Source organism: Canis lupus, chromosome 34, assembly GCF_003254725.2.
Source record: "Canis lupus dingo isolate Sandy chromosome 34, ASM325472v2, whole genome shotgun sequence".
Classification (NCBI taxonomy): Eukaryota; Metazoa; Chordata; class Mammalia; order Carnivora; family Canidae; genus Canis; species Canis lupus.
Genome location: NC_064276.1, coordinates 30,364,534 through 30,390,533, shown reverse-complemented (window position 1 = coordinate 30,390,533; position 26,000 = coordinate 30,364,534). Strand labels below are relative to the sequence as shown.

The 26,000-nt window shown below is 32.8% G+C and overlaps 1 protein-coding gene across 1 annotated transcript in view; it reads left to right on the top strand.

Moving 5' to 3' along the window:
- The window catches only part of SI (sucrase-isomaltase), an 88,849-nt gene that overhangs the window by 56,746 nt on the left and 6,103 nt on the right, over positions 1-26,000 (top strand). Inside the window, exons 35-44 of the mRNA XM_025425462.3 lie at positions 5,567-5,683; positions 9,657-9,744; positions 10,647-10,785; positions 17,005-17,138; positions 18,321-18,355; positions 18,438-18,554; positions 20,605-20,753; positions 22,799-22,883; positions 22,968-23,024; positions 23,610-23,731. Of these exons, the coding sequence (XP_025281247.3) occupies positions 5,567-5,683; positions 9,657-9,744; positions 10,647-10,785; positions 17,005-17,138; positions 18,321-18,355; positions 18,438-18,554; positions 20,605-20,753; positions 22,799-22,883; positions 22,968-23,024; positions 23,610-23,731 (1,043 nt within the window). The remainder of the gene's footprint in view (positions 1-5,566; positions 5,684-9,656; positions 9,745-10,646; positions 10,786-17,004; positions 17,139-18,320; positions 18,356-18,437; positions 18,555-20,604; positions 20,754-22,798; positions 22,884-22,967; positions 23,025-23,609; positions 23,732-26,000) is intronic.

The following is a 26,000-nucleotide window of genomic DNA, read 5'->3' as shown; positions in this document are numbered from 1 at the left end:
TCTTTCTCTTTCTCTTTCTTTCTTTCTTCTTTCTTTCTTTCTTTCTTTCTTTCTTCTTTCTTTTTCTTTCTTCTTCTTTATTTCTCCTTTCTTTTTTTATATTTCTCCTTTCTTCTTTCTTTCTTTCTTTCTTTCTTTCTTTCTTTCTTCTTTCTTTCTTTCTTTCTTCTTTCTTTCTTTCTTTCTTTCTTTCTTTCTTTCTTTCTTTCTTCTTCTTCTTCATTTCTTTCTTTTTTATTTTCTTTCTTCTTCTCCTATTGAGTGTAGGACTTTCTTATATAATTTGGAGATTCACACTTTATCTGATATATGGTGTTTAAATATTTTATCTTGCTCTGTAGGTTGCCTTTCACTTTGTTGTTTGTTTCCTTTGTTGTGCAGAAGTTTTTTGTTTGATGTAGTCACCTGTTTACTTTTGCTTTTGTTGCCTGTGTTTTGGTGTCATATGGGTAAAATATTTGCCAAGACCAATGTCATGAAGCTTTTCCCCTTTGTTTTCTCCTGAAAGTTTTTCAGTTTCATGTGTTACATGTCTTTACTCCATTTTGAACTGATTTTTATGTATGATGTGAGATAAGGGCCCAGTTTCATTCTTCTGCACCATTTTTTGAAGAGACTATCCTTTCTCCATTGTGTATTTTTGGAATTCTTGTCAATCAATTGACTATATATGTATGGATTGATTTCTGTGCTCTCTATTCTCTGCCACTAATCTATATATCTATTTTTATGCTGGTATTATATTAATTACTGTGGCTTTGAAGTATATTTTGAAATCAAGGTATGTGATGCCTCCAGCTTTGTTCTACTTTCTCAAGATGATTTTGGCTATTCAGGGTTTTTGTAGTTCCATAAATTGCAGAATTGTTTTTATATTTCTATAAAAGATGCCATTGGAATTTTGATAGAGGTTGCTTTGAATCTACAGATTGCTTTGGGTAGTACAGAAATTTTTCATAATATTAATTCTTCTAATCCATTAACTTAGACTACCTTTCTATATGTTTGAGTCTTTTTCATTATCTTTAAGCAGTGTTTTGTAGTTTTCAGTGTACAAGTCTCCCACCTCCTTGCTTTTATTCATAAGTATTATTTGTGTTGCTGTTGTAAATTGGATTATATTTTCCTAATTTACTTTTTTGATAGTTCATGTTGGTGTATAAACATGCTACTGATTTTTGCATGTTGGTTTTACTTTCTACAACTTTAATTTAATAATTCTAACTGTGTGTGAGAGAGAGAAAAAACTCCATTTTTTTTCTGAATAAGTATGATATTAGCTGGGGGTGTTTACTGAATGATCTTTATTATGTTGAGGTATTTCCTTCTTTTCCTAATTTTTTAAGAGTTTTTATCATGAAAGGGTGTTGAATTTTTTCAAGTACCTTTTTCTGCAATACTTTTTCAGATGATCATGTGATTTTTATAGTCATTCTGTTAATGTGGTATGTCACATTAATTGATTTTCATATGTTGAACAATCCTTGCATTGAACAAATTCTGCTTGTTCATGTGTATGAACTTTTTAATATGCTGCTGAACATGGTTCTCTAGTATTTTGTTGAGGATGTTTGCATTTGTAGTCATAAGGGGTATTATTCTGTAGTTTTTCTTTTTCTTGTGATATCTTTGACTTTTGTATGAGAGTTATGCTGGCCTTTTCAAATGGGTTTGGAAGCATTCTAACCGTTTCAGTTTTGGGGGGATAAATTTGGAAGGATTGGCATTAATTCTTCCTTATGTGTTTAGTACAATTTCCAATGTAATCATTTGGTCCTGGGCTCTTCTTTAAGAGGTTTTTGATTACTGATTCAATCTCCTTACAAAGAATTGGTCTTTTTAGGTATCTATTTCATCACGATTCGGTTTTATTAGGTTTTATGATTCTAGGAATTTATCCATTTCTTCTAAGTTATTCAGTTTGCTGGTGTTTAATTATTCATACTAGCCTCTCATAGTTTTTTTTTATAGGCAGAAAGTGAAGAAATGTGAAAAAAAGATACTCTAGACAAATGGCAACCAAAAGAGAGCAAGGGTGGATATACTCATATCAGAAAAAAATAGATTTTAAGTGAAAAACTGTCACAGGAGACGAATAGGGACATGATGAATGACAATAGGTTCAATTCATCAAGAAGACAGAACAATTGTGAATATATATGCACTCAACATCTGAGCACTTAAATATATGTAACAAACATTGACAGAACTGAAGGAGAAGTACACAGTGGTACAATAATAGTAGGATACTTTAATACGTCTTCAATAATGGGTGGAGCAAGCAGACAGAAAATCAGGAGTCTAAGGGTGCCTGAGTGGCTCAGTCTGTTAAGCATCTGCCTTTGGCTCAGGTCATGATCCTGAGGTTCTAGGAGTGAGCCTACATTAGGCTCCTTGCTTGGCATGGAACCTCCTTTCCCCTCTCCCTCTGCCACCGATCCCCTTGCTTGTGCTCTCTATCTCACTCTGTCAAGTAAATAAATAAAATCTTTAAAAAAGAGAGAGAGAGAGAGAGAGAAAGTGGACTTAAACAACAGTATAGAGCATATGGACTTAATAGACATTTACAGGACATTCTACCTAAGAGCTGCAGAACATTTTACCTAAGAACACATGCAATATTTTCCAGGATATATCACATACTAGATTGCAAAGTAAGACTGGTTTTAAGTCTTAAATTTAAGAATGGTCAAATTACACCAAGTATGTTTTCTGACCACAATGGAATGAAGCTGAAATCAATATCCAAAGGAAAATTGGAAAATTCACAAATATGCAGAAATTGAAGAGCGCACTTTTGAACAGCCAGTGAGAAAAGAAATTGAAAGGGAAATTATAAAATTTGTTAAGACAAACAAAATTGAATATCCCACACACCAAAAGTTATAAGATGTGGCAAGAGGGAAGTTTATAATAATAAATACCCACAGTAAAGAACCTATCAAATAAACAACCTAACTATACACCTCCAGGAACTCTGAGAAGAGCAAACTAAACCCTAAACTAACAGAAAAAAGGAAATGATAAAAATTAGTCCAAAAATAAATGAAAGAAAAAATATCAAGACAATAGAACAAAATCAGTGAAACTTCATAGTTGGCAGTCAATAGTTTAGGTCAGTTACTCTAATCAGTAAGTCATACAGGTTCATGTGTGAAAAATTAGAAAGAAATACTTACTTAAAACTTACTAAATTGTTTCTAGAGTTGAGCCAAAGGATTACTGAACAATGTTATTTGGGAAAAATAGAGTTTTATCTCAACTGCAGTTCTACCCATTACTCTTGTGTAATATTAGCACAAGAGTAATGGAGAGGAAGGCATGGCTTCTTCATATAAATTTGGAAGACCCCTTCAATTTACAGTGGTTTATGTAGAATCCTTTGGGATACTCTAACACAGAAGGTATAGAGAATCTTGGATCATATGTATTTGATGAAAGTTTTGGATATAATTAATGATTTGTGAATCACCTAAGTGAATAAAGCAAATAGAAAAATGCATGAATTGTGGAAAGAGGACAACAATAGAAGTTAAACAAAACATGATTTTATGTTTTGTACTTATTTTTTATTATAATTTAGAGGAGAAATTACAATCTAGCAGAGAAAATATTTGTTGATTATAAACCCATTGAGCCTCTTTCCTTATGAATAAAGTAATTATCAAGCAAAATGATATATTGAAGTATATCATTATATCGGCTCTAAAGTATCTATGATATGTGTTTTTCTTTATTAGTTTCAGAGGTAGAACTTAGTGATTCATCAGTTGCATATAGCACATTTTCTTTGTGTGTTCATCTGTCAATGGACATATGGGCTCTTTCTATATTTTGACTATTGTGGATATTGTTGCTACAAATGTTGGGGTACGTGTACCCATTCGAATCACTATGTTTGTATCCTTTGGATAAATATTTAGTAGTGCAGACGCTGAGCTATCCTCTGATAGCTTTATTTTTAATTTTTAAGGAACCTCCATACTGTTTTCCAAAGCAGCTGTACCAGTTTGCATTCCCACCAACAGTGTAAGAGAGCTCCCCTTTTTCTGCATCCTTGCCAACATCTGTCATTTTCTAATTATTCATTTTAGTTATTCTGACTGGGGTGAGGTGGAATCTCATTGTGATTTTGATTTGTATTTCCCTGATGCCAAATAACGTCGAGCATTTTTGATGTGTCTGTTGACCATTTGCTACGTCTTCTTTAGAGAAATGTCTGTTCATATATTCTGCTCATCTCTTGACTGAATTTTTTGTTTATTGGGAGTTGAGTTTATAAGTTCTTTATAGATTTTGGATACTAGCCCTTTATCTGATAAGACATTTGCAAATATCTTCTCTCATCTCATTGGTTGCCTTTTAGTTTTGTTGAGCATTTCCTTTGCTGTGCAAAAGCTTTTTATCTGGATGAAGTCCCAATAGTTCATTTTTGCTCTTATTTCTCTTGCCTTTGTAGATGTGTCTGGCAAGAAGTTACTGTAGCTGAGGTCAGAGAGATTGTTCTCTGTGCTCTCCTCTAGGATTTTGATGGTTTCCTGTCTCACATTTAGGTCTTTCATCCATTTTAAGTTTCTTTATGTGTGGTGTAAGAAGTGGTTCAGTTTCATTTTTCTGCATGTGACTGTCCAATTTATCCCAACACTGTTTGTTGAAGAGACTTTTTCCCCCCATTGGATATTTTTTTCCTGTTTTGCCAAAGATTAGTTGACCATTGAGTTGGGAGTTCATTTCTGGATTCTCTGTTCTGTTCCATCGATCTATGTGTCTGTTTTTGTGCTGGTACCATATGTTTTGTAAATCCCTATATTCCTTACCCTTTGCATTATCTCTATGCATAATGCCTTTCCATATTTTATTCATTCAGAACACTATTCTGGCAGTTACTACATAGACTTTAGTGTGACAGGAAAGCATGCAGATGATACCATGTTTTCCAGGCAATTGATTTACTTACAGAAGGTCAATCCTCTGCTAGCACATAAACTTTGACCTTAGCATTTATATAGGTAGGCTGACAAGCAAGGAATTTTCTTGGTAGAGAAAGAAGTAAATAATCTCTTCTCTGCTGATGTGGGAAAGGTTAGATGTGAGAAAGAAAGACAAATGGTTGAGTTGGTTTTAAAGCAATATATTGGTCCTGGAAGAGCAGAAAGCAGGGTAAACAATTTTTTTTAAATCAAATAAACAGGCTAAACCAGGTCTTTTCCTTTCCTATCATGTTCCACAAAAGTAAATCTGCAGTATAAGGCTCTAAGGATACAAAGAAAAAAATTCCCTAAAACTCTAAGAAGCACTCAAAATATATTTCTGTGTCTTGTGTTGTGAACTTTTTTTAAAAACAATCCATAAGGATTCCAAGCTTTCTCCCTTCTCTCTCCATGTATATCTCTCTCTTTTCATTCTTTATTGTTTTTGGTTATAGAAAAATTATATGCATTCATGAAATTAAAGTTAGGATCAGGTTGCCTTCATTATCACCTGCACACAGCTTGTGAATTTGATAGATAAATGTCTGACTTACACATGCATGATGTCTCTTCTGACTTTCTACATCTTTTTACAGGCTTCCAGAGCTCATGTAGCTTTTCCAGACTTTTTCAGGAATTCCACAGCCGAGTGGTGGGCAACAGAAATTATAGATTTCTACAATAACCAGATGAAGTTTGATGGCTTGTGGATTGTAAGTAAACTTTGAACAATTTATATTTTAAGTTATGTTGTTTTATTTCTTATGCAGTGATTATGCAAAAATTCTTACTAGATTCTAATAATGGCAACAAAGTATTTTTTGTGAAAATACTAATTTTTCCATAGAAAGAAAAAGCATTTCAATATGCAAAGGACTGTAAAATACAGTGTTAACAATTCATTTTATATATACAGATGCTATTTCTTGAATATTTTCAACCTCACCAAGGAACCAAATTATCTTTCTAATTATTCATAAATGCTTATAAACATTTATTTTTCTTTTATTTAATGTAGAAATAAATCTTTCACAACTGTCAGTCATTGGTACAAGAAATCATAATCTCTTACAAATGTAGTAAATTATCTTTCAATCTCCTAATTTTATTTTTAATTTTTTTAAAGTTTTTAAATATTTAATTTATTTATTCATGAGGGACAGAGAACAGCACAGGCCCCTGCAACACCATGTCTACTGACCATAGAGTCCTGCAAAGCTTCAGTTCTTTTTCTTCTTCTTCTTCTTCTTCTTTTTTTTTCCCAAAGCTTCAGTTCTAATGGAAATAGCATCAGGTCTCTTTTAACAAGCAAATCAAAGCACACATAATTAAAACTCACCACACACTGGTCAAGGTCCAAACACTCCCCATTGCAGACAAAGATAAACTCTGCAAAGGAGTAACCTGAGGGATAGAGCATCCATTACACACTAGAGACACTTCCTGAAGTGTCAGGCCCTGGATATTATATGACTTCTTCTTCATAAATTCATTACTCTCAAAAGCAGGAAACATAGCAGGCTGTCATAATACACAGAAGAGGACAGAAACCTAGACAAAATGCCAAGATGAAGAAATTCATCCCAAAAGAAAGAATAAGAAAGGATCATGGCCAGGGATCTAATCAAAACAGATATGTCATATGTCTGATCCAGCTTTTAAAGCAGCAATCATAAGGATACTAACTAGGCTTGAGAAAAACATATAAGACATCTGGAACACCCATATCTCAGAGATAAAAGAGCTTAAAACCAATCAGGCTGAAATGAAAAAATTCAATAAGTGAGATTCAAACTGATGGATGTAATGACCACAAGATGGAAAAAGCAAAGGAATGAAATTTATATAGAAGATAAAATGATGAAAAATAATGAAGCTGACAAGAAGAGAGAAAGAAAAATATTAGATCATGAAAGTAGACTTAGGGAACTCAGTGATTCTATGATGAGTAATAACATTTGTATCATATGAGTCCTAGAAAAAGAGAAAAGGGGGGCAGTTATATTTGAGGGGTTTATAGCTGAAATCATCTTTAATCTGTGAAGGAAACAGACTTCCAAATCCAGGAATCAACAAAAGCTGGCCAACACCAAGACATAATATAGTAAAATTTGCAAAATGCATCAATCAGGAAAGAATCTTGAAAGAAGCAAAGGGGGGAAAAGTTCTTAACCTACAAGGGAAATCAAATAAGGTTTGCAGTAGATCTATCCACAGAAACTAGACAAGCCAGTGGAGAGTGGCAGGGTATATTCATCATGCTGAATGGGAAAAATCTGCAGTCAAGTATACTCTATACAGCAAGACTGTCATTCAGAATAGAAGGAGAGATAGTTTCCCAGACAAGCAAAAATTAGAGGAGTTCATGTTCACTAAACCATCTCTGCAAGAAATATTAAAGGGGACTCGGTGAATGGGAAAGACCAAAAGCAACAAAGACTAGAATGAAACAGAGAATATATCCAGAAACAATGACAGGATTATCTTGATTCCCAAACCAAAGACCTGACTAAAAGAAAAATTACAGACCGATATCCTTGATGAACATGGATGCAAAAATTCTCAACAACATATTAGCAAATTGGATCCAATAGTATATTAAAAAAAAATCATTCACCATGATCAAGTGGGATTTATTCCTGTGTTGCAAGGTTGGCTCTGTATTCACAAATCAATCAATGTGATACACCACGTTAATAAAAGAAAGAATAAGAACCATATGATCCTCCCAGTAGATGCAGAAAAAGCATTTGACAAAGTACAACATCCATGCTTGTTAAAAACCCTCAACAAACTAGAGATAAAGGGAACATACCTCAACGTCATGAAGACCATATAAGGAAAACTCATAGCTAATAACATCCTTAATGGGCAAACTGACCTCTAAGGTGGGGAAGAAGACAGGGATATCCACTCTCACCATTGTTATTTAACATAATACTGGAAGTCTTAGCCTCAGCAATTTGAAAACAAAGAGAAATAAAAGACATCCAAATTGGCAAGGAGGAAGCCAAACCTTTTATCCTTTGCAGACAACATGATACTCTATGTATAAAGCCTGAAACATTCCACCAAAAAACTTCTAGAACTCATACATGAATTCAGTAAAGTCATAGGACACAAAATCAATGAACAGAAATCTGTTGCATTTCTGTGCACCAATAATGAAGCAGCACAAAGAGAAATCAAGGAATAGATCCCATTTATAATTACACCAAAAACCATAAGCTACCTAACCAAATAGGTAAAAAATCTATACTCTGAAAATTATAAAACACTTATGAAAGAAACTGAAGAGGACACAAAGAAATGGAAAAAAAAATCTATGTTCATGGACTAGAAAAACAAACATTGTTAAAATGCCTATACTATCCAAAGCACTCTACAGTTTTAATGCAATCCCTATCAAAATGCCACCAACATTTTTCACAGAGCTAGAACAAACAATCCTAAAATTTGTATGGAACCACAAAGGCCCTAAATAACCAAAGCATTCTTGAAAAAGAAAAGCAAAGCTGGTTGCATCACAATTCTGAACTTCAAGCTGTATTACAAAGCTATAGTCATCAAGACAGTGTGGTACTGGCACAGAAACAGACACGTAGATCAATGGAACAGAATAGAGAACTCAAAAATAGCCCCTTAACTGTATGGTCAACTAAACTTTGGCAAAGCAAGAAAGAATACCCAATGAAAAACAAGCAGTTTCTTCAATAAAGAAAACTGGACCACTTTCTTACGCCATACACAAAAAATAAACTCCAAATGGATGAAAGACCTAAATGTGAGGCAGGAAACCATCAGAATTCTAGAGGACAACTGTTTGACATAGCAGCTTCTTATTAGAAACGTCTGTGGAGGCGAGTCCTAATGAACTTTTGAAACTTCATCAAGATAAAAAGGTTCTGAACAGCAAAGTAAACAATCAATGAAACTAAAAGGCGACCTATGGAATGGGAGAAGATATTTGCAAATGACATTATCAGTTAAAGGGCTAGTATCCAAAATCTATAAAGAACTTATTGAAACTCAACACCCAAAATGCAAAGAACGCAGACAAGAAATGGGAAGAAGACATGAACGTTTTTCCAAAGAAGAAATCCAGATGGCTAACAGACACATGAAAAGATGCTCAATGTCACTGGGCATCAGGGAAATACAAATCAAAACTAGGGTTGCTGGAGGGAAGGTGGGCAGAGGGATGGTTTAACTGGGTGATGAGCATTGGGTATTGTATGTAAGTGATGAATCACTAAATTCTACACTTAATAAATAAAAATAAAACAAATAGTTTTCTGAATGTAAACTATATTTTATGGTTTTAAGAAACCATAAATTATTGCTTTATTTAAAAAAAAATGATAGAAGGCTCTGGGGCAGGAATGGAGAGAAGAGCATAGGAGAAGATACACCATTATAATTTAATTTAATGTTTATAAAGCATAGAAACTGCACTTTTTACTTTATATTTATAAAGTAGGACATTTTATGTGTTTCAAAAGGAGTCATGAAATGCAAAAAACACATAAACTAAGTCTTAATTATTATTGATATGCTTTGTATTTTGTCCTTTACAATAGTAAATGTGCCATTACTCAAATATACTCCTTTATTAGCTATCTGAAGCAGTTCCTTTGAGAATACATTTTCTAAATTCTTTTTGTTCACTTTTCTCTTTTTTTTAAGGATATGAATGAACCATCAAGTTTTGTACATGGAACAGTTTCTAATCAATGCAGGAACACAGAGTTAAATTATCCACCTTATCTCCCAGGTACAATATTGTTGCTATTCCTTTGATGTTATTGGTATTTATTAATCAGGTTTATATACCTTATGATGTAGTGAATAGGATTCACATTCCTAATTCCCACTACCCTTTTACACATTGAACCATACCTCGAACGGTTACCAAAACCATTTAACACTATTTGGGAAGAAAAATCAAGAAATATGTCTTATTTATATAAACACATTTCTAAGAATGCTTAAAACTGTTGCTTTGATTTTCTTAAAATCTACCCAGATTTGAAAATTCTCAATATTCCTTAAGATTAAAGAACCTTTTATAAAGTTTTCTTTTAAAATTTCTTTCCATTAAGAAAAATTGAAAGAATACTGACATTTCTTTGATTGTCCCTGACCCAGGAAAGAGGGGTCTAGTCACTCAGCATTCATCCTGATACTCTATATTCATAAACTGTTGACACCTAAAGTGACTGCAAAGCTCTGAAAACATGCATCTTTAGCCGAAAAAAAAGTGGATCAAAATATAATGTTGTTATAGATTTTGCTCAGTTCTTAACCCCGGGGCTTTATGTTACCAAATGGATTTTTAACAAAAGTCTTTCTAATCAGTATGTCTCATATGAGTACACAAATTATAGTACACATTTAAGAGTGCCCCTATTTTTCAGGTTTTTATTTATTCATGTTAATTAGTAACATTTTCATTGCTGAGTACAGTAAAGTTTTTCACATATTTTTCAGTCACAGTTGTATCTGCCATTTTTGTTCACTTTAATTAGCAGAGGCAAAGTGTTCAAATGGTTAAGAAATCAATATTATTTTAAATAATGATTGATGTTTTACCAAAAGAATATATAGGTATGATTTACACATTTGAATAGAGGGTACTTCATAATATATTAATATTTTTCCATTGATTTTCCCCAGAACTCACAAAAAGAACTAGTGGATTACATTTCAGAACTATGTGTATGGAAACCGAGCAGATTCTTAGTGATGGATCATCTGTTTTGCATTACAATGTTCACAATCTATATGGATGGTCACAAATGAAACCTAGTTATGAGTAAGCAATGTTCATATTATCCTTTTTTACTGTTATCTTTTAGATATTAGATATTAGATTTAATACCTAAATTAGTTTTAAGAGTTTTTCCCTGCTGACCTATCTGATAACACTTTACTTTCCAATGTTCTCTGTAACTTACTTGGTCCTTTATGGCACTTAGAATTATTGTATTTCTCTCTCTCTCTCCCTCTGTCTCTCTACCTCTTTCATTTATCATTGTGTATCATTTATCATTGTTTTAAATTTCATCCTATTCCAAAAGCAATTCTTGTATCATTTATCATTATTTTAAATTTCATCCCATTCCAAAAGCAATCCTGAATAATGTTATTTTGTTTCTCCCTAGCTCATAGTAGCATAGAGATTATAATAATAGGCCTTCAAAATATAGCTGTGAATGAATAAATGAGTAAATAATATATGATTAGTTAATAATATGTAATTATTTTAATATATGTATTTTATATATTTTTATTTTTATTTATATATTATTTTTTATTGGAGTTCAATTTGCCAACATATAGCATAACACCCAGTGCTCATCCCATCAAGTGCCCCCCTCAGTTTTATATATATTTACATATACATATCACTTCTATATAAGTATTATTTTAATTTAATATATGATCTTATATTTATATTTATAACAATTAATATAGTATTAATAAATAATAAAATAATACAGTCCATTAATTAAGGCATTAGAGCTTGGTTAAATCTGTTATTTAAATCCATTATTACCAAATTAAAATATGTGTAAGTGAACTTGACTTAATGTCCACAATAAACAAATTTTTATGTGAGGCCAGTGATAATGGAACACAAACCATTCTTTGACTATCAAGTCTTTATTACCACTGTCCAATAAGACTTTTTGCAATGATAGAAGTATTTTCTGATTCTGTGTTGTCCAGTATGGTATGTACTAGCCATATAAGGTTATTGAACAATATGGCTAGTGTGACTCAGAATTTTTATTTTATTTTATTTTTTTAAGATTTTATTTATTCATATATTTGAGAGAGAGAGAGAGAGAGAGTGAGAGAAAGAGTGCAAGCAGGGGGAGAGGCAGTAGGAGAGTGAGAGTGAGAATCTAAGAGAGACTATGTGCTGAGCTTGGAGACTCACATGAAACTTGATCTCACGACCCTATCATGACTTTTTCTGAAATCAAAAGTTGGACACTTAACCAACTGAGCACTCAGGCATCCCCAGAAATGGAATTTTAAATTTTATTTAATTGTAATAAATTTAAACTCAAATTAAATAGTTCCATGTGGCTAGTGGGCACCTTGTCACACAGTGCAATATGTGTCACTGGCTCTTAACTACACAGTATAATCAACCACTAGAGATTTTTAATAAATGTATTGATTTACTTGGTCTGTACTATAGCCTAAGATCTGAATTTTAAAAAATTTCCCAGGTAGTGCCAGTGAGCATCTAGGGTTGAAAACCACACACACACAAATAATAAATAAAATAAAAAGAAAATAAAATAAAAAAGAAAACCACAGCTCTAGTATATGATTGAAGTTGGTAAAAGAATGAAAAGCATTTTGGAGTAAAGGGTATAGGTAATATTTCCTCAGTTAGTGAAACATGCTTATCTCATTTCTAGCACCAAACTTTTTCAACCTATAAGAGGTGAATTATTTAAAGATGTTATTATGTGAATGAATGACCACAGATTTGCTCACCAAATTCCAATGTAAGGACACTAAAATCATATAGAAAGACTAGGAAATGTCATTTTTAAGAGTAAGCAAATTGGTCTTCAACAATTTTTTTTTTATTGGGATAAATGTTTAATTAAATTTACCCTACTGGAATATAATTTTGAAGTATAATTATCCTCACTTTTTTATCCTCAGCTAACCTCATTTTATCATAGAAATATAGGTGCTAAAAAAGAATAAAAATACTAAAAATTGATTGATAATCTTTTTGGCAAAACTTATGCATTTTGGGATGAAACTGTAGTTTAAGGAAAATTGAAAAAATATTTCTCAACTGAGGTAGTAAATTGTACTGGAACACATTTCATGGTTCCTAACACACTGTAGGATGCTTAGTAAATTTAAGGAAATGTAGGTAAATTTCTAAATAATTGATATACAAAGATATTTAGTGATATTTAAAGTACATTTTACTCTTAAATAACAAACATTATGAGGAGATCAGTACAGTCTTCCGAAGAACAGTTTTTAATTTAAGTCATAATACGTTTCTTTAATAGTGTTGATTTTGTTCCCATTCATAAAATTTTCAGTAAAGGTGTCAACCACATTTGTTATTTAAATTAGAGATGAATAAATGTTAAATGTTGAGTTAAATAGCTCAATTTACATATAGTGATAGTCTTTTCATGTTTTTTTTATTTTTTATTTATTATAAAGATCTTATTTATTTATTGATGAGAGACACAGAGAGAGGCAGAAGGAGAAGCAGGGTCTCCACAGTCTCTGATAAGGGACTGGATCCCAGGACTCTGGGATCACACCCTGAGCTGAAGGCAGATACTCAACCACTGAACTACCCAGGTGTCTCGACTTTTATGTTTTACCTAATTTCTTGATATTTATTTTTTTTTCAGTTATATTAAAAAAAATGTTGAACTCTCCTTCAGAAATAGTAGAGATTAAACGTAGTCTGTGTTTTTAAAGACCTTGGCAAATGTAAAAGGACATTACATTTACATTTAAGCAAAGGATGGATAGTAAAGACTTTATTAATCATTGGGGAAAAGTGAAAGGGTTAAAACATAATTTTTTTCTTCAAGGTATCCAGACTGTAGCATTTTATTGTTCTTTTTTTTTTTTTTTTTTTTTTTTGACGCAGTTTGTGCCTTTCAAAACTGGTGCAGATTTAACATCAACTAGTTCTTGCTACTGTCCTCTTCACTAAACATGTCACAAACAAGCAAAACAAGGAAAGAATACAGTGAGTGGATTCAAAAACAGGAGATAATCACTTGAGAAATAGCAGTTTAAAAGGAAGGACCTTGGACCAGTGGCAAATGAAGTTTCATATTTAAATCCCATACAAAAACTTTGTCTTCAATACATCTCTTTCCCTTATTTAAAATTCAGTGAAAGGGATTATAGGGGAAAGTAGAGAAAATGAGTGGGAAAAATTAGAGAGGGTGACAAAACATGAGAGACTCCTAACTCTGGGAAATGAACAAGGGGTAGTGGAAGGGGCGGCAGGCGGGGGAATGGGGTGACTGAGTGACTGAGGAGGGCACTTGATGGGATGAGCACTGGGTGTTATACTATAGGTTGGCAAATCGAACTTTAATTAAAAAATATATAAAAAATCAAATTAAATTCAGTGTTGAACTGATATAAGGCCTGGTGTTCAAATGTAGGAATAAGTACGCTTTAAAAACTACCTCAAATTCTGTGTTCAAATATCAGACAATTAAAGAATTATATGAGTATATATTCCATATTTTCAACTTTAACAATACCTAGAGTGACTTTAAAAGATTATTATATATTTTTCATTAGAGAGGATATAGAAAAATCAAAATCTTTGTCTCCCTTTGGAAATTCTCCCTTTTTTGTTAAATATGTAACTTTTAAGTAAATGCCCCTGATTTTTGTAATCATAATTTAGAATGGAATTTGAAAAATCAGTAGATACAAGTTATTTTCTTAGATATTCCTATAGACTGGGTTAGATGGCAAATGGAAAAACCATATCCCATTTCTAAGTTTAATATATCTCCTGGAAAAATAAAGATGCCTTTTTAAAGGATATTATTTATTTATTCATGAGAGACACAGAGAGAGAGAGAGAGAGGCAGAGACATAGGCTGAGAGAGAAGTAGGTTCCATGCAGGAAGCCCTATGTGGGACTCGATCCTAAGATTCCAGGACCACGCCTTGGGCTGAAGGCAGCCACTAAACTACTGAGCCATCCAGGGATCCCGAAAGATGCCTTTTTGAGTGGGAGAATTGTGTAATGTAGGAAGTGACCTCTTGTAATTCTTTTAACAAAAAATAAGATTGGTAGGTCAAAACACAATATAGCTCACCCTCCCACTAATTTGGAAATTTTCTTGTTTACAGCTGTGACTTTGTTAGTCATCTGAACAGATACTCAACCTTGTCTCTTGGACTTTACTTCCTGATTAATATGTCTGAGTTGAATGTTGATCTAGCTGGTATCAAAATTGAGATCTGATTCCATAGAACTATTTCCATGGTTCACCCCTTCACATTATCCTCTCACTAATGGAAATTTAAATTTGTTTTTATTGTGCACTAACAATGGAAACCGTTAAACTTACAAAAACTTATTATCCAACTCTAAACCTGAAACTGAAATTACATTTTCTGATCTAATGGTGAGTCTGAGATATGAAATGGGCCAGTTACTATTTCTAATGAATGTTAAATGTATAATATTGAATGATTGCTTACTAAAAAAGTAATTTAAAGAGATATATTTAGCTTTCAAAGAGTTTGCTTAAATAAATATTGAGAAAAATAATCCTGTGATAACTTCAAATGTATTTCTTGAGTGTGAACACATTAAGAATTTGGGAAAACTCCATCCTTATAAATAGTTTTTGTATTAGTTAAATAAAATTAATTTTGTTCGCAAATTAACTACTTAGAATGTACGTTTTCACATATATGTTTAGATTGATCATCAGTGTTTTTTATTCTCTATATAAATAATCATTCATTTCTTGTTAAATGTCAGCTAATATATGTGATGTATGTTAAATATATTAACGTTCCTAAATAGACTAGATCCTTTATTGTAGAAAATGAAGTAATGAAAATGGTTTTCTAATATATGATCTTTTTAAGGATTGACATACATGCAAGTAGGAAATTTTAAGTTAGCAAATACAATATGGTCTTTATTGTTAACAAATGGTTCGATTTATCATCTGATGTCCATTGAAAATACTTTCAGGAAGTGCCTTGGTGGCTCAGTTGGTTAAGACTCTGCCTTCTGCCTGGATCATGATCCCAGGGTTCTGGTTGGCATCTTTGCTCAGCAGAAAGCCTGCTTCTCCCTTTCCCTCTGCTTGCCACTCCTCCTGCTTGTGCTCCCTTTCTCTCTCAGTCAAGTAAAGAAAAATAAGAATCTTTTAAAAGGTGCCTTTAAAAAAGAAAACACTTTCAGTTTTCTGTAATTTTGATTTGAGATATTCATTAATTCAAAAATTTATTGAGCTATTAGTATTTACCAAACACTATATTAGGTATAAAAAATACAAAAAAGAATAAGACATTATCTTTAACTTCAAGAATCTCAAGGTTTCACAGAAGAAACTTTATGTATAAAGAAATCAGTACAAACACTGTCATCCATGTTGTAATAAGAAAATGATTGCTAAGTCTGCCTAATTAGATATTTGAAGTATTTCTTTTTCCTGAGACAGTTCTGTAGTCCTTATTCATATGCAATTTATTTTAAATAATATAAAAATAAACACTTTAGTTCCAATTAATAGTGGAATATTTTTCTACTTTAGATGCTCTTAAAATATCACAGAAAGAATGCAGGTGATATAAAATAATGCATTATTATATAATTATTAGCACTAGAATATGTTTTAAAATGAAGAGTAAGTCTTCAAAGACTGAGGAGGGGAGAAAAGAAAAAAAATAAGAGGTTTATTGTAAAATTGTCTTGAGATCTGGCTTTGGATAGATTCTGTGCTTGAAATAGAACAACTAGGTTTATTTTTAGCACCCCCAAAAACCTCACTCTCTTTAACCTGCCTTCTAAAACAGAATATTATAGCAAAGATTCTCTGTAGAGTAGTATGGAGATTAAGTGTTGACAAGTATATTAGAATTGAGAAAGACTGGAGCAATCAATAGTTAGAGCTTAGACCATTATTCAAGAGAACACATTTAAGTAGAATAAAATGAATTCATTAAAAAAAACTCCCAAGATATGATTAGTTGATTTGATAACTTCAGTAGTTGACTTAACTTATATTTGTTGAACAAATAAGCAAAGGCCACTTAGGCATGTCAGTCTGGTAAATGGTGGAAGGGAAGAAAAATGTCCTTTATGTGTGTGAGAATTTTATAGGATAATGAGAGAAGACTCATTTATAAAGAGCTAGTAGTAGTAAGAGAAAACAAAGACACCATAAAAAACCCCACTTTTTTAAATGAGATGCTCATAAGCAGAAATGTCTGAGAATACCTTAATATAAATACTCTCCATCTATATTAGTGCATTACAGAAGACAACTGGCAAAAGAGGAATTGTTATTTCTCGCTCCACCTATCCTTCTGGTGGACGATGGGGAGGACATTGGCTTGGAGACAATTATGCAAAATGGGACAATCTGGACAAATCAATCATTGGTATGTGAGTCACCATCTTTATCATTACTTTTTTGAGTTTTCTGTTAGGTATTCACTTTTGCTGGTACTAGTACATATACGTTACAAGTCCTCCTCAAAAACATGCTTTTGGATCATGTTCTATGACAAATAGCTTGATGAAAAGGCAGTAGGCCAGAAAACAGGTTCTGGGATGCTTTATAGAAACTAATGATATAGTTTATTCTGAGAAAATAATTTCATCCTTTTTGGTCTCAGTTCCCTGGGAAAGGGCAGGAACTGGGAAAGATAGCATCTAGAGTTAAGAATATAAATGGGTAGAGATTCTAGAGAATAATGATGCTCATAGATGCTAATGAACAAAGCATTTAAAGCCAAATTTTTAAAGAGTCTTTTGACAATCGTTGGGTAAATAGTAAATAAGACATTATTATTCTGAAGGGGAAATGGATACTTTTATGTTTCAGATCTAGTATTAAAAATTCTTTACTGTTTATATCAGGATAAAAAATAATCAATGTTTAGAAATATTACCTTAAAAGACCTGGGGTGGGGATCCCCGGGTGGCTCAGCAGTTTGGCCACTGCCTTCAGCCCAGGGTGGGATCCTGGAGTCTGGGGATTGAGTCCCACATCGGGCTCCCTGCATGGAGCCTGCTTCTTCCTCTGCCTGTGTCTCTGCCTCTCTCTCTCTCTGTGTCTCTCATGAATAAATAAAATCTTTAAAAATAAATAAAAATAAATAAAAAAATAAAAGAGCTGGGGTATTACATGAATCCTACTTTATTGAAGTGATCTCAGATGATTTTTTTTAAATAAAGATAATTATTTTTTCCCAAATGATGAGACCTATGGTTAAATAATTACATATATGGCTTTTCATTTTAAAAAATGAAACCAAGGAAAATGTTACCACTTTTTTTTCTCGTACTGTAATGTATTTATCACTATTTTGTGCTCTAAGCATATCATCTTGAAAGTGACAAAGAAGCATAGTGTCTTATTTTTATAAATGTCATTAACACGATGACAAAAAAAAAACCATGAATATTCTAAGAGGAAATAATAGAAAGTTCTATTAACAATCTGAAAATGTTTCATTGGATTAGGTTATTAGAAATAGGACACCTCAATAAATACAAAAAATCAAATATTAAAATATATGAAATAGTAGCTTTCTAAGGTTTTTTCTTGATTTTTTTAGGTATGATGGAATTTAGTCTCTTTGGAATCTCATATGTAAGTAGCTCTATTCCTTTCATCTTAACTTATAAACATTAAGAAACAAACCATTAAAATTAAACATTATAATATATTTTAGACTGGAGCAGATATCTGTGGTTTCTTCAACAATTCAGAATATGAGCTCTGTGCCCGCTGGATGCAACTTGGAGCATTTTATCCATACTCAAGAAATCACAACATTGCAAATACTAGGGTATGTAGTTACTACACTCTTATTTGTTTCTCCTTACTAACCTTAGAAATTTTTAAAAAGAATTCACCAAATCTGGCTCATTTCCAGTGCATACTTTGAATGAGCCTCTTTACATTTACTAAGGATATCTGAGCCCATTGCTTTGAGAATTTTCTGATTTGAGTCACTTTACCTTATACTTTGGGATATATATATATATATATCCCAAAGTGTATATATATATATATATAGTATATATATATATATATATATAACCAAGTTAGCTGGCATGCTTACTGCTCTGTTCTGTATAATTTTGAAATAGCCAGGGGAAAAAAAATCTGCTTCTGAAACTTCTTCTAAACTAAGACAGAAGGAACACAAAAATCGGACTTAAACTAAATATTAGAAGTGAAAAGTCATTTGAAATGCTAGTATCAGTACATGAAAATGAGCAGATTTAAAAGGCAAATGTTAAGACAATGAGTTGAGAAATTGAGAAAAAGGAAAAGGGAATTATGAGATCTAATTCTTGTGTGGTAGCACAATTCTCTATATTACTAAATTGTGAAAGAAATATTGGAGTAAGGGGTGACAATATTAAAAATTATGGAAAAGTATGAATAATTTGAAGGCAACATATAACTAAGCACTAAGATTTGTGCTACTGACTTTTAGTGAAGAAATGCAGAGGAAAGATGAATTATCAAAAAATACTTCATGGAGTAGCTGTAGATAGAGCTAGTCTTTGAAGGATGGATTCTAGCGTAGTAACTGAGTGGTGGAGCTCATTAGGTGCTATCAAATCCTTATGTCCCTCCTGGGAAATTTTAGTTAGATTGGGATAAGGATTTATTTTAGAAAATGAAAATAAAAATGAAAATCTATTTAAAGATAGATAGAAGGCAATACCTTCCCTATTATTTTTTAACCAGTAACTGCAACAACATTTTTTGAAAGAGAGAGAGAGAGAGAGCTGTACAAGTGGGGAGAGGGACAGAGAGAGAAGGAGAGAGACTATTTTTTTTTAAGATTTTTTATTTATTTATTCATGATAGAGAGAGAGAGAGAGAGAGAGAGAGAGAGAGGCAGAGACACAGGCAGAGGGAGAAGCAGGCTCCATGCCGAGAGCCCGACGGGGACTCCAGGATCATGTCCTCGGCCAAAGGCAGGTGCTAAACCACTGAGCCACCCAAGGTTCCCTGGGAGAGAGACTCTTAAGCAGGCTCCAGTCTCAGTGCCGAGCCTCACGGGGGCTCTATCTCTTGACCCTGAGGTCATGACCTGAGCCAAAATCAAGAGTTGGGTGCTTCAGGCACCTGGATGGCTCAGTCAGTTAAGTGTCTGCCTTTGGCGCAGGTCGTGATCTCAGGGTCCTGAGATTGAGCCCCACATAGGCCTCTGTCAAATAAATAAATAAAATCTTAAAAAGAAAAAAAAAAGAGTTGGATGCTTAACTCACTAGGCCACCCAGGCACCACTCAACATTTTTTAAATAGGTTTTAATCTTTCCAGAGTCAATTTTCATCTTTTTACCTGGAGTGTATATTCCAGGGCAGACTAGGGCATGTTCTTCTTTCTTATCCAGCATTAATTTAGGTCCTCTCTTTCTCCTATACTTTTAATTTTTTCATATCACAATTTATCCATTTCTCATGAGAACTCACAATGTGGGTGTCACCATGATGGGCTCTGCCTGTCTCTGTTTATTTAAATCCACATTTTTACAGCATTTCATTTACTTACCAGTCTTTTCACCCCTTAGTGATTAGCACCATGATTGACAATATATTTGCGACCTATTCAAATGTGAACTGCACTTTACATATGTTCACCTAAACTAAATCAAGCTGTGGGTGTAATTTTCATTTTTCTTATTAAAGTATCAGTTCTTTTTCTCTTCATCATATGAGATAGTAGTATTATTGCATAAGATTTTTGTGAAGAAAGTATATAGCAAATTGGCAGTGTATGAATATTCTTTTCTACTTTTTATTCTCCAAACGTGTCTGAAAATTATGATTTAAACAAGAACAAGAGCTTATGATTATTTTCTTCTGTTTTGTTTCAGAGACAAGATCCTGCTTCCTGGAATTCAACTTTTTCTGAAATGTCAAGGAATATTCTAAATATTAGATATACTTTATTGCCCTATTTCTATACACAGATGCATGAAATTCATGTTAATGGTGGCACTGTTATTCGACCCCTTTTGCATGAGTAAGTGCAAATTATTTTTTCCTACCGAAAAGAGATAGTTTTCACTTAGTTTACTTAGTAATATCATAGAATATTTGAAATTGGAAACTTTTTCAGTTATTTTATTTTTTATTTACTTTTAATGATTTTTTATTTATTCATGATATATATCATGAATTTATTCATTTATTTATGTCATTATTATTTATTTATTTATTTATTTATTTATATTTCATTATTATTTATATCGTTTATTCATGATCTCTCTCTCTCTCTCTCCCGAGAGAGAGACACACAGAGAGAGGCAGAGACACAGGCAGAGGGAGAAACAGGCTTCATTCAGGGAGCCCGATGCAGGACTCGATCCCGGGACTCCAGGATCATGCCCTGGGCTGAAGGCAGGCGTCGAGCTGCTGAGCCACCCAGGCATCCCATTCACTGTTATTTTAGTATACATTTTGGGTTAATAAACATTTATATAAAAATATTAATAACCAGGATGATATTAAAAGTGATCTTGGGGTCCATTAATCATTAATCAGTTATTAAAAAGTAATAATTCTTAGAAATAATTACTATATACCTAGCATTATTTTAGATTTGCATACTTTATTATAAGGAGTATTTTAAAAATGGAGGCAAGTAATATTATTTCTATAGAATGATTTGATTAATTGAAGTTTATAGCAGTTAAGTAAATCCACTATATATATTTGCCTAACTGAAGGTAGCCATCTCTCCTCTTGTTGGATGTATGTTATAGAGCACCCTAGAACAATTCTAACACTTTCCTTAGACAATTGTTCTGGATTCATTCCTTAAAGCTCAAACTGATATATGAGCAAATCTTGAAATTCTATTTTATGGTGCATAGTTGCAAAAAATTTAGCCTGTTCTATTTCTAAGGCAAATACAAGACAGTTTTTACTGTTGATGTCACAAAAAACAAACACACATTCAAACAAAAAATACCAAAACCTTTAAAATAATCATACTTCTTGTGTACCCTATATTACCAGAGTAATTGAATGAGGTGATTTGTTAGATTGCACAATTGATAAATCAGTAAAAATACACAGCACATATTTACTAAATAAAATAATAGTATGTAAGGCAAAATGACAAAAATAATAAGTTGATCAATATGCCTTCTGTTCTGATGATAGGGTTTTTAAAAATCTAGGTTTTCCTAGATTCACATTATCCTCTAGTAGCTTTATTTATTTATCTATCATAATCTACTCTTTATTTCTGGTAAATTTTTATTAGTATCTCACCTCTCTTATTTCCAAACTTTCTCCCTATTAGCTTCTCAGAAGAGTAAGAATATCAGCTTGGATTGAGTCCCCAGCCAGGAACGTTATTATTAACTATGCAAACTCCTGTCCTGTGGAAAACATCTGGGCCTTTTTATCCCATGAGAAGTCCACGAAGGAGTAAATTTAGCAGTCCAATTTGGCATTAATCTCAGTTTATAGTTAAAACAAAAACAAAAGAACAAACAAAAATTTGCAATTCCATTTCATTTGGAGAAGAAAATGCGGACATTTAATAGTGACTTTCTCAAACTATGAAAAACAGGTTTTTGTGTTTCTAACCAGTTGTATCTGAAATTCAGAACTATATTAAATGCACTATTCAGTGAGTTCTAATTTAAGTGAGATAAGCAAAATCTTTTTAAATTACCAAATCAAGATTCTTATAGCACACTTGTCTCACAATTCTGTTCCAGTGTATTGATAATTTTTGCTTCCTAGTTTGTTGATCATCTACTAGGTAACAATATTTGTACCTCTGTGAATTCTCTTCAAAGATTTCTCATTTAGTTAGCCTTATACAAATTCTCTGTATTTTGTCAGGAAGTTTAGTTGTGGTCTACATTTACTCATAAAATATTGTACTACTTATTACAATTTAAACTCCAAGAGATAGAATTGGTTTTGATTTGTTATAGTTTAGTTTTCACTTCAATCTACTGCAAAATGTGATTTGAATACTTATTTCATGGTATTCCAGAAAAAAAAAAGAAGTTTATTGATTTAATTATTTGTAAATATTTTGTCAAGGTTCTTTAACGACAGGATAACCTGGGATATATTCAAGCAGTTCTTGTGGGGTCCTGCATTTATGGTCACCCCTGTATTGGAGCCTGTAAGTCCTATCATTTATTTTTGTTCACAAAATATTTTTTGCTTTGGCCCATATGTTTTTAATGACTATATCTTTAAATTCCAGCATGCTAACACTGTACAAGGCTACGTCCCTGATGCCCGGTGGTTTGATTATCATACGGTAAGTCGTTAAGGAATTCTGGGAAATTGACTAAGAGGAAATGAGTTAACAATTTAATCCCAGCCTTTTCATTAGGGACATATTTGGTTTACTTTACACTTAAAAAGATATCTCTTGTTGATTACAGCTGAATCAAATTTATAGTGAAAGAGAATTTATTCCACCATAGTTTGTTACGGAGTCATTGATTTATTTTATTGAATAAATATAGAGAATGCACATTGTACACAAAAAGTCCTTGTCCTGTATCAAATCTGCATAATTACTATTAAAGGTGATATAGTCCTTCTGAGAATAATGTGTTTGACAAATCAGGAATAACTTTTGTGACTTTTGAAAACTCGTATTTTCTGCATGAGAGCATCACAAAAATAAATAATGGTGAATTACTTCCAAAGCTCTTAATAACTAAGAACTAATTATACACTTTAAATAATATGATTTCCTGAATATGTTTGAATTTTTATTAATTTTTAAATTAAATATATCATTTGATTTTATAAATGTGTCCCCTCAAGTACCAATATTGCTGATGATTCTATTTCTTGCTGCTTGTGTTCTTCCTTGCAACCTTCTTGTTTCCAGGGTCAAGATATTGGTGTCAAAGGATTTGTTTTATTTAATGCTCCTTTAAATACAATAAACCTACATGTCCGTGGTGGTCATATCCTACCATGTCAAGAGCCTGCTCAAAACACATTTCACAGGTAAGTGAAGTGTTTACAAGAGCTCAGATTAAATTTTGAGGTATGTGATGCTAGAATTGTCAATAACTGGGAAGGGTTTAAGATTTTACCCTACTCTCAAGTTAGTCTGCCACAGTGTCATGGATGTTGGCTAAAAGACAAAGGTCTTTCTTACTCATGGCATAGCAAGAGATGTGAAATTCATGTTTGCTTAAGTTTTTCTTGTCCCCAAAGTCCCATGGAGATAACATGGAGTGGACTATGCCTAGGCAGATGCTGCGCATGGAGGAGGTTTGTGTCACACCTAAGGAATTCCAGGCTTAGGTGCTCAGTCCTTTATAATGGCCAGTAAATTTCTTTAAAAATTAATTTAAACCAAACCTGTCCTATCTTCCAATACTGTCTACTTTAAAAACATCCCTTAAAATATAATTCAGGGACACCTGGGTTACTCAGTTGGTGGGGGATCCAACTCTTGATTTTGGCTCAGGTCATGATCTTAGGGTCGTGGGATTGAGCCCCACATAGGGCTGTGTGCTCAATGGGGAGTTGGATTAGGATTCTCTCTCTCTCTCTCTCTCTTTACCCCTCCCTCATATGCAAGATATGCAGATATTTGAGATTCATGAAAAATTGTCTTCCAACATGGTATTCCTTCTAATAGTAAGAAGACTTCCCAGATGAAAATAATAACTAAAACTTCATGTCTCTCTATAAATTTGCAAAGGGATTGATAAATGAATGCCTTCTTGTATTCTGAGTGGCTGCCTTACCTAAGTACTCATCATTTTGATGCCTCTGACTTGTAGAAAGAAATATTATTTACTTCATAGAGACATGATTTTTTAAATGAACCTTTCTATAAATTTTAAGCAAATATTACTCAGACAACTTTTCTTTCCTTCCACCTTTTCTATTCCCCCTTTCTACTTCCCTGCGTCACTCCTGTGAAATAGTCTCCAAATCACTTTAGTCTATGAAAATGTAGATGCCCATTGAAAACATCACTGCTTCTTCAAACTTCAGGTCTACTGATGTCCAGAGAAGAACCAGACCTGTTTATTAGCAGCCTTGTCCCATATAAAGATGAAAGATAATTCATATTTCCTACCCATTACCATTCATAACTGATCATCTGGCTAAGACCTTCTCTTCTTTGCCCTAAGAGCTCTACCTGGTATCCTCTCCCTCTCATTCAGCAATATATTCAACCTACCAGAGATCATGGGTCCATTATGCCTTTTGTGACTGATGTAAGAGTGAATCTTTTTACCACTCAGAGTGTCTATTTTCATTGTCTAAATTCCTGGCTTAGACATTCAGATTCTAGAGGACTCAGTCTCTGTTCCTTTTCTCATCTTATGCTGTATCCTCTTATTTGGTGATCTACATGCTGACAGCCCCATGTGGCATGAATGGACTTTTTCTATCTCCCAGAAAGATTCAAATCCATTTATTTTAATATTCTACCCTGATATCAATTAAAGAGGAGAAAAACAATTATTCCTTGAGAAGTGAGAGCTTCGTGGAGAAGACCATTAAAAAGTTGGGCCTTGAAGAAACCTTTTGTTGTAAGAGAACAGTAGAGAGGCCACTGTGTGTGTGTGTGTGTGTGTATGTGTGTAAGAGAGAGAGAGAGTGTGTGTGAGTGTGTGTGAGTGTGTAGGGGGTAAAGTAAATAGGCCCCAGGGTTAAGTATATAGATAGGATAGAATGTAAACTGTGAAACATTGTTTAATCTTAAGCTTTAAATATGTTGGAAAATTATGGAAAAATCAGATATTTAATGTTGCTAATAAGATATTCTTATCTTTTACCCCAGTTACTATAAACTGAAATATATATATAAGTATATATGAACATATATCTATATGTATTCATACTAAGACATGTTAAAATTTTTACAAGGAAAAATCAAGTTGCTATAGAGATTTGAACTCTAGATAATCTGGATATTTTAGGGAAGTCGATGGCAATACAATTTTCAACATTTGTGATTGGAAAAGGCAATAGCAGCTATGCATAAAATGCCTGAGAAATCCTTCTTAGCAATATGAAGCTGTCAAACCAAACCACTGTGAGTGAGGAAGCAGATATTTAGTTCATGTAGGCGCAAGGTTGGGAGGTATTACCCACTTCAAGGATAGAAATTACAACTTGCAGGCTACTCATCACATTCTTATGAATAATTTCCAATGATAACAGTGATTTATGTATGAAAATGTGAAGAGGGCTTAAATTATAATAGATAAATAATGCTATTAATGTAGTTTCATGGTTAATGGTCAGT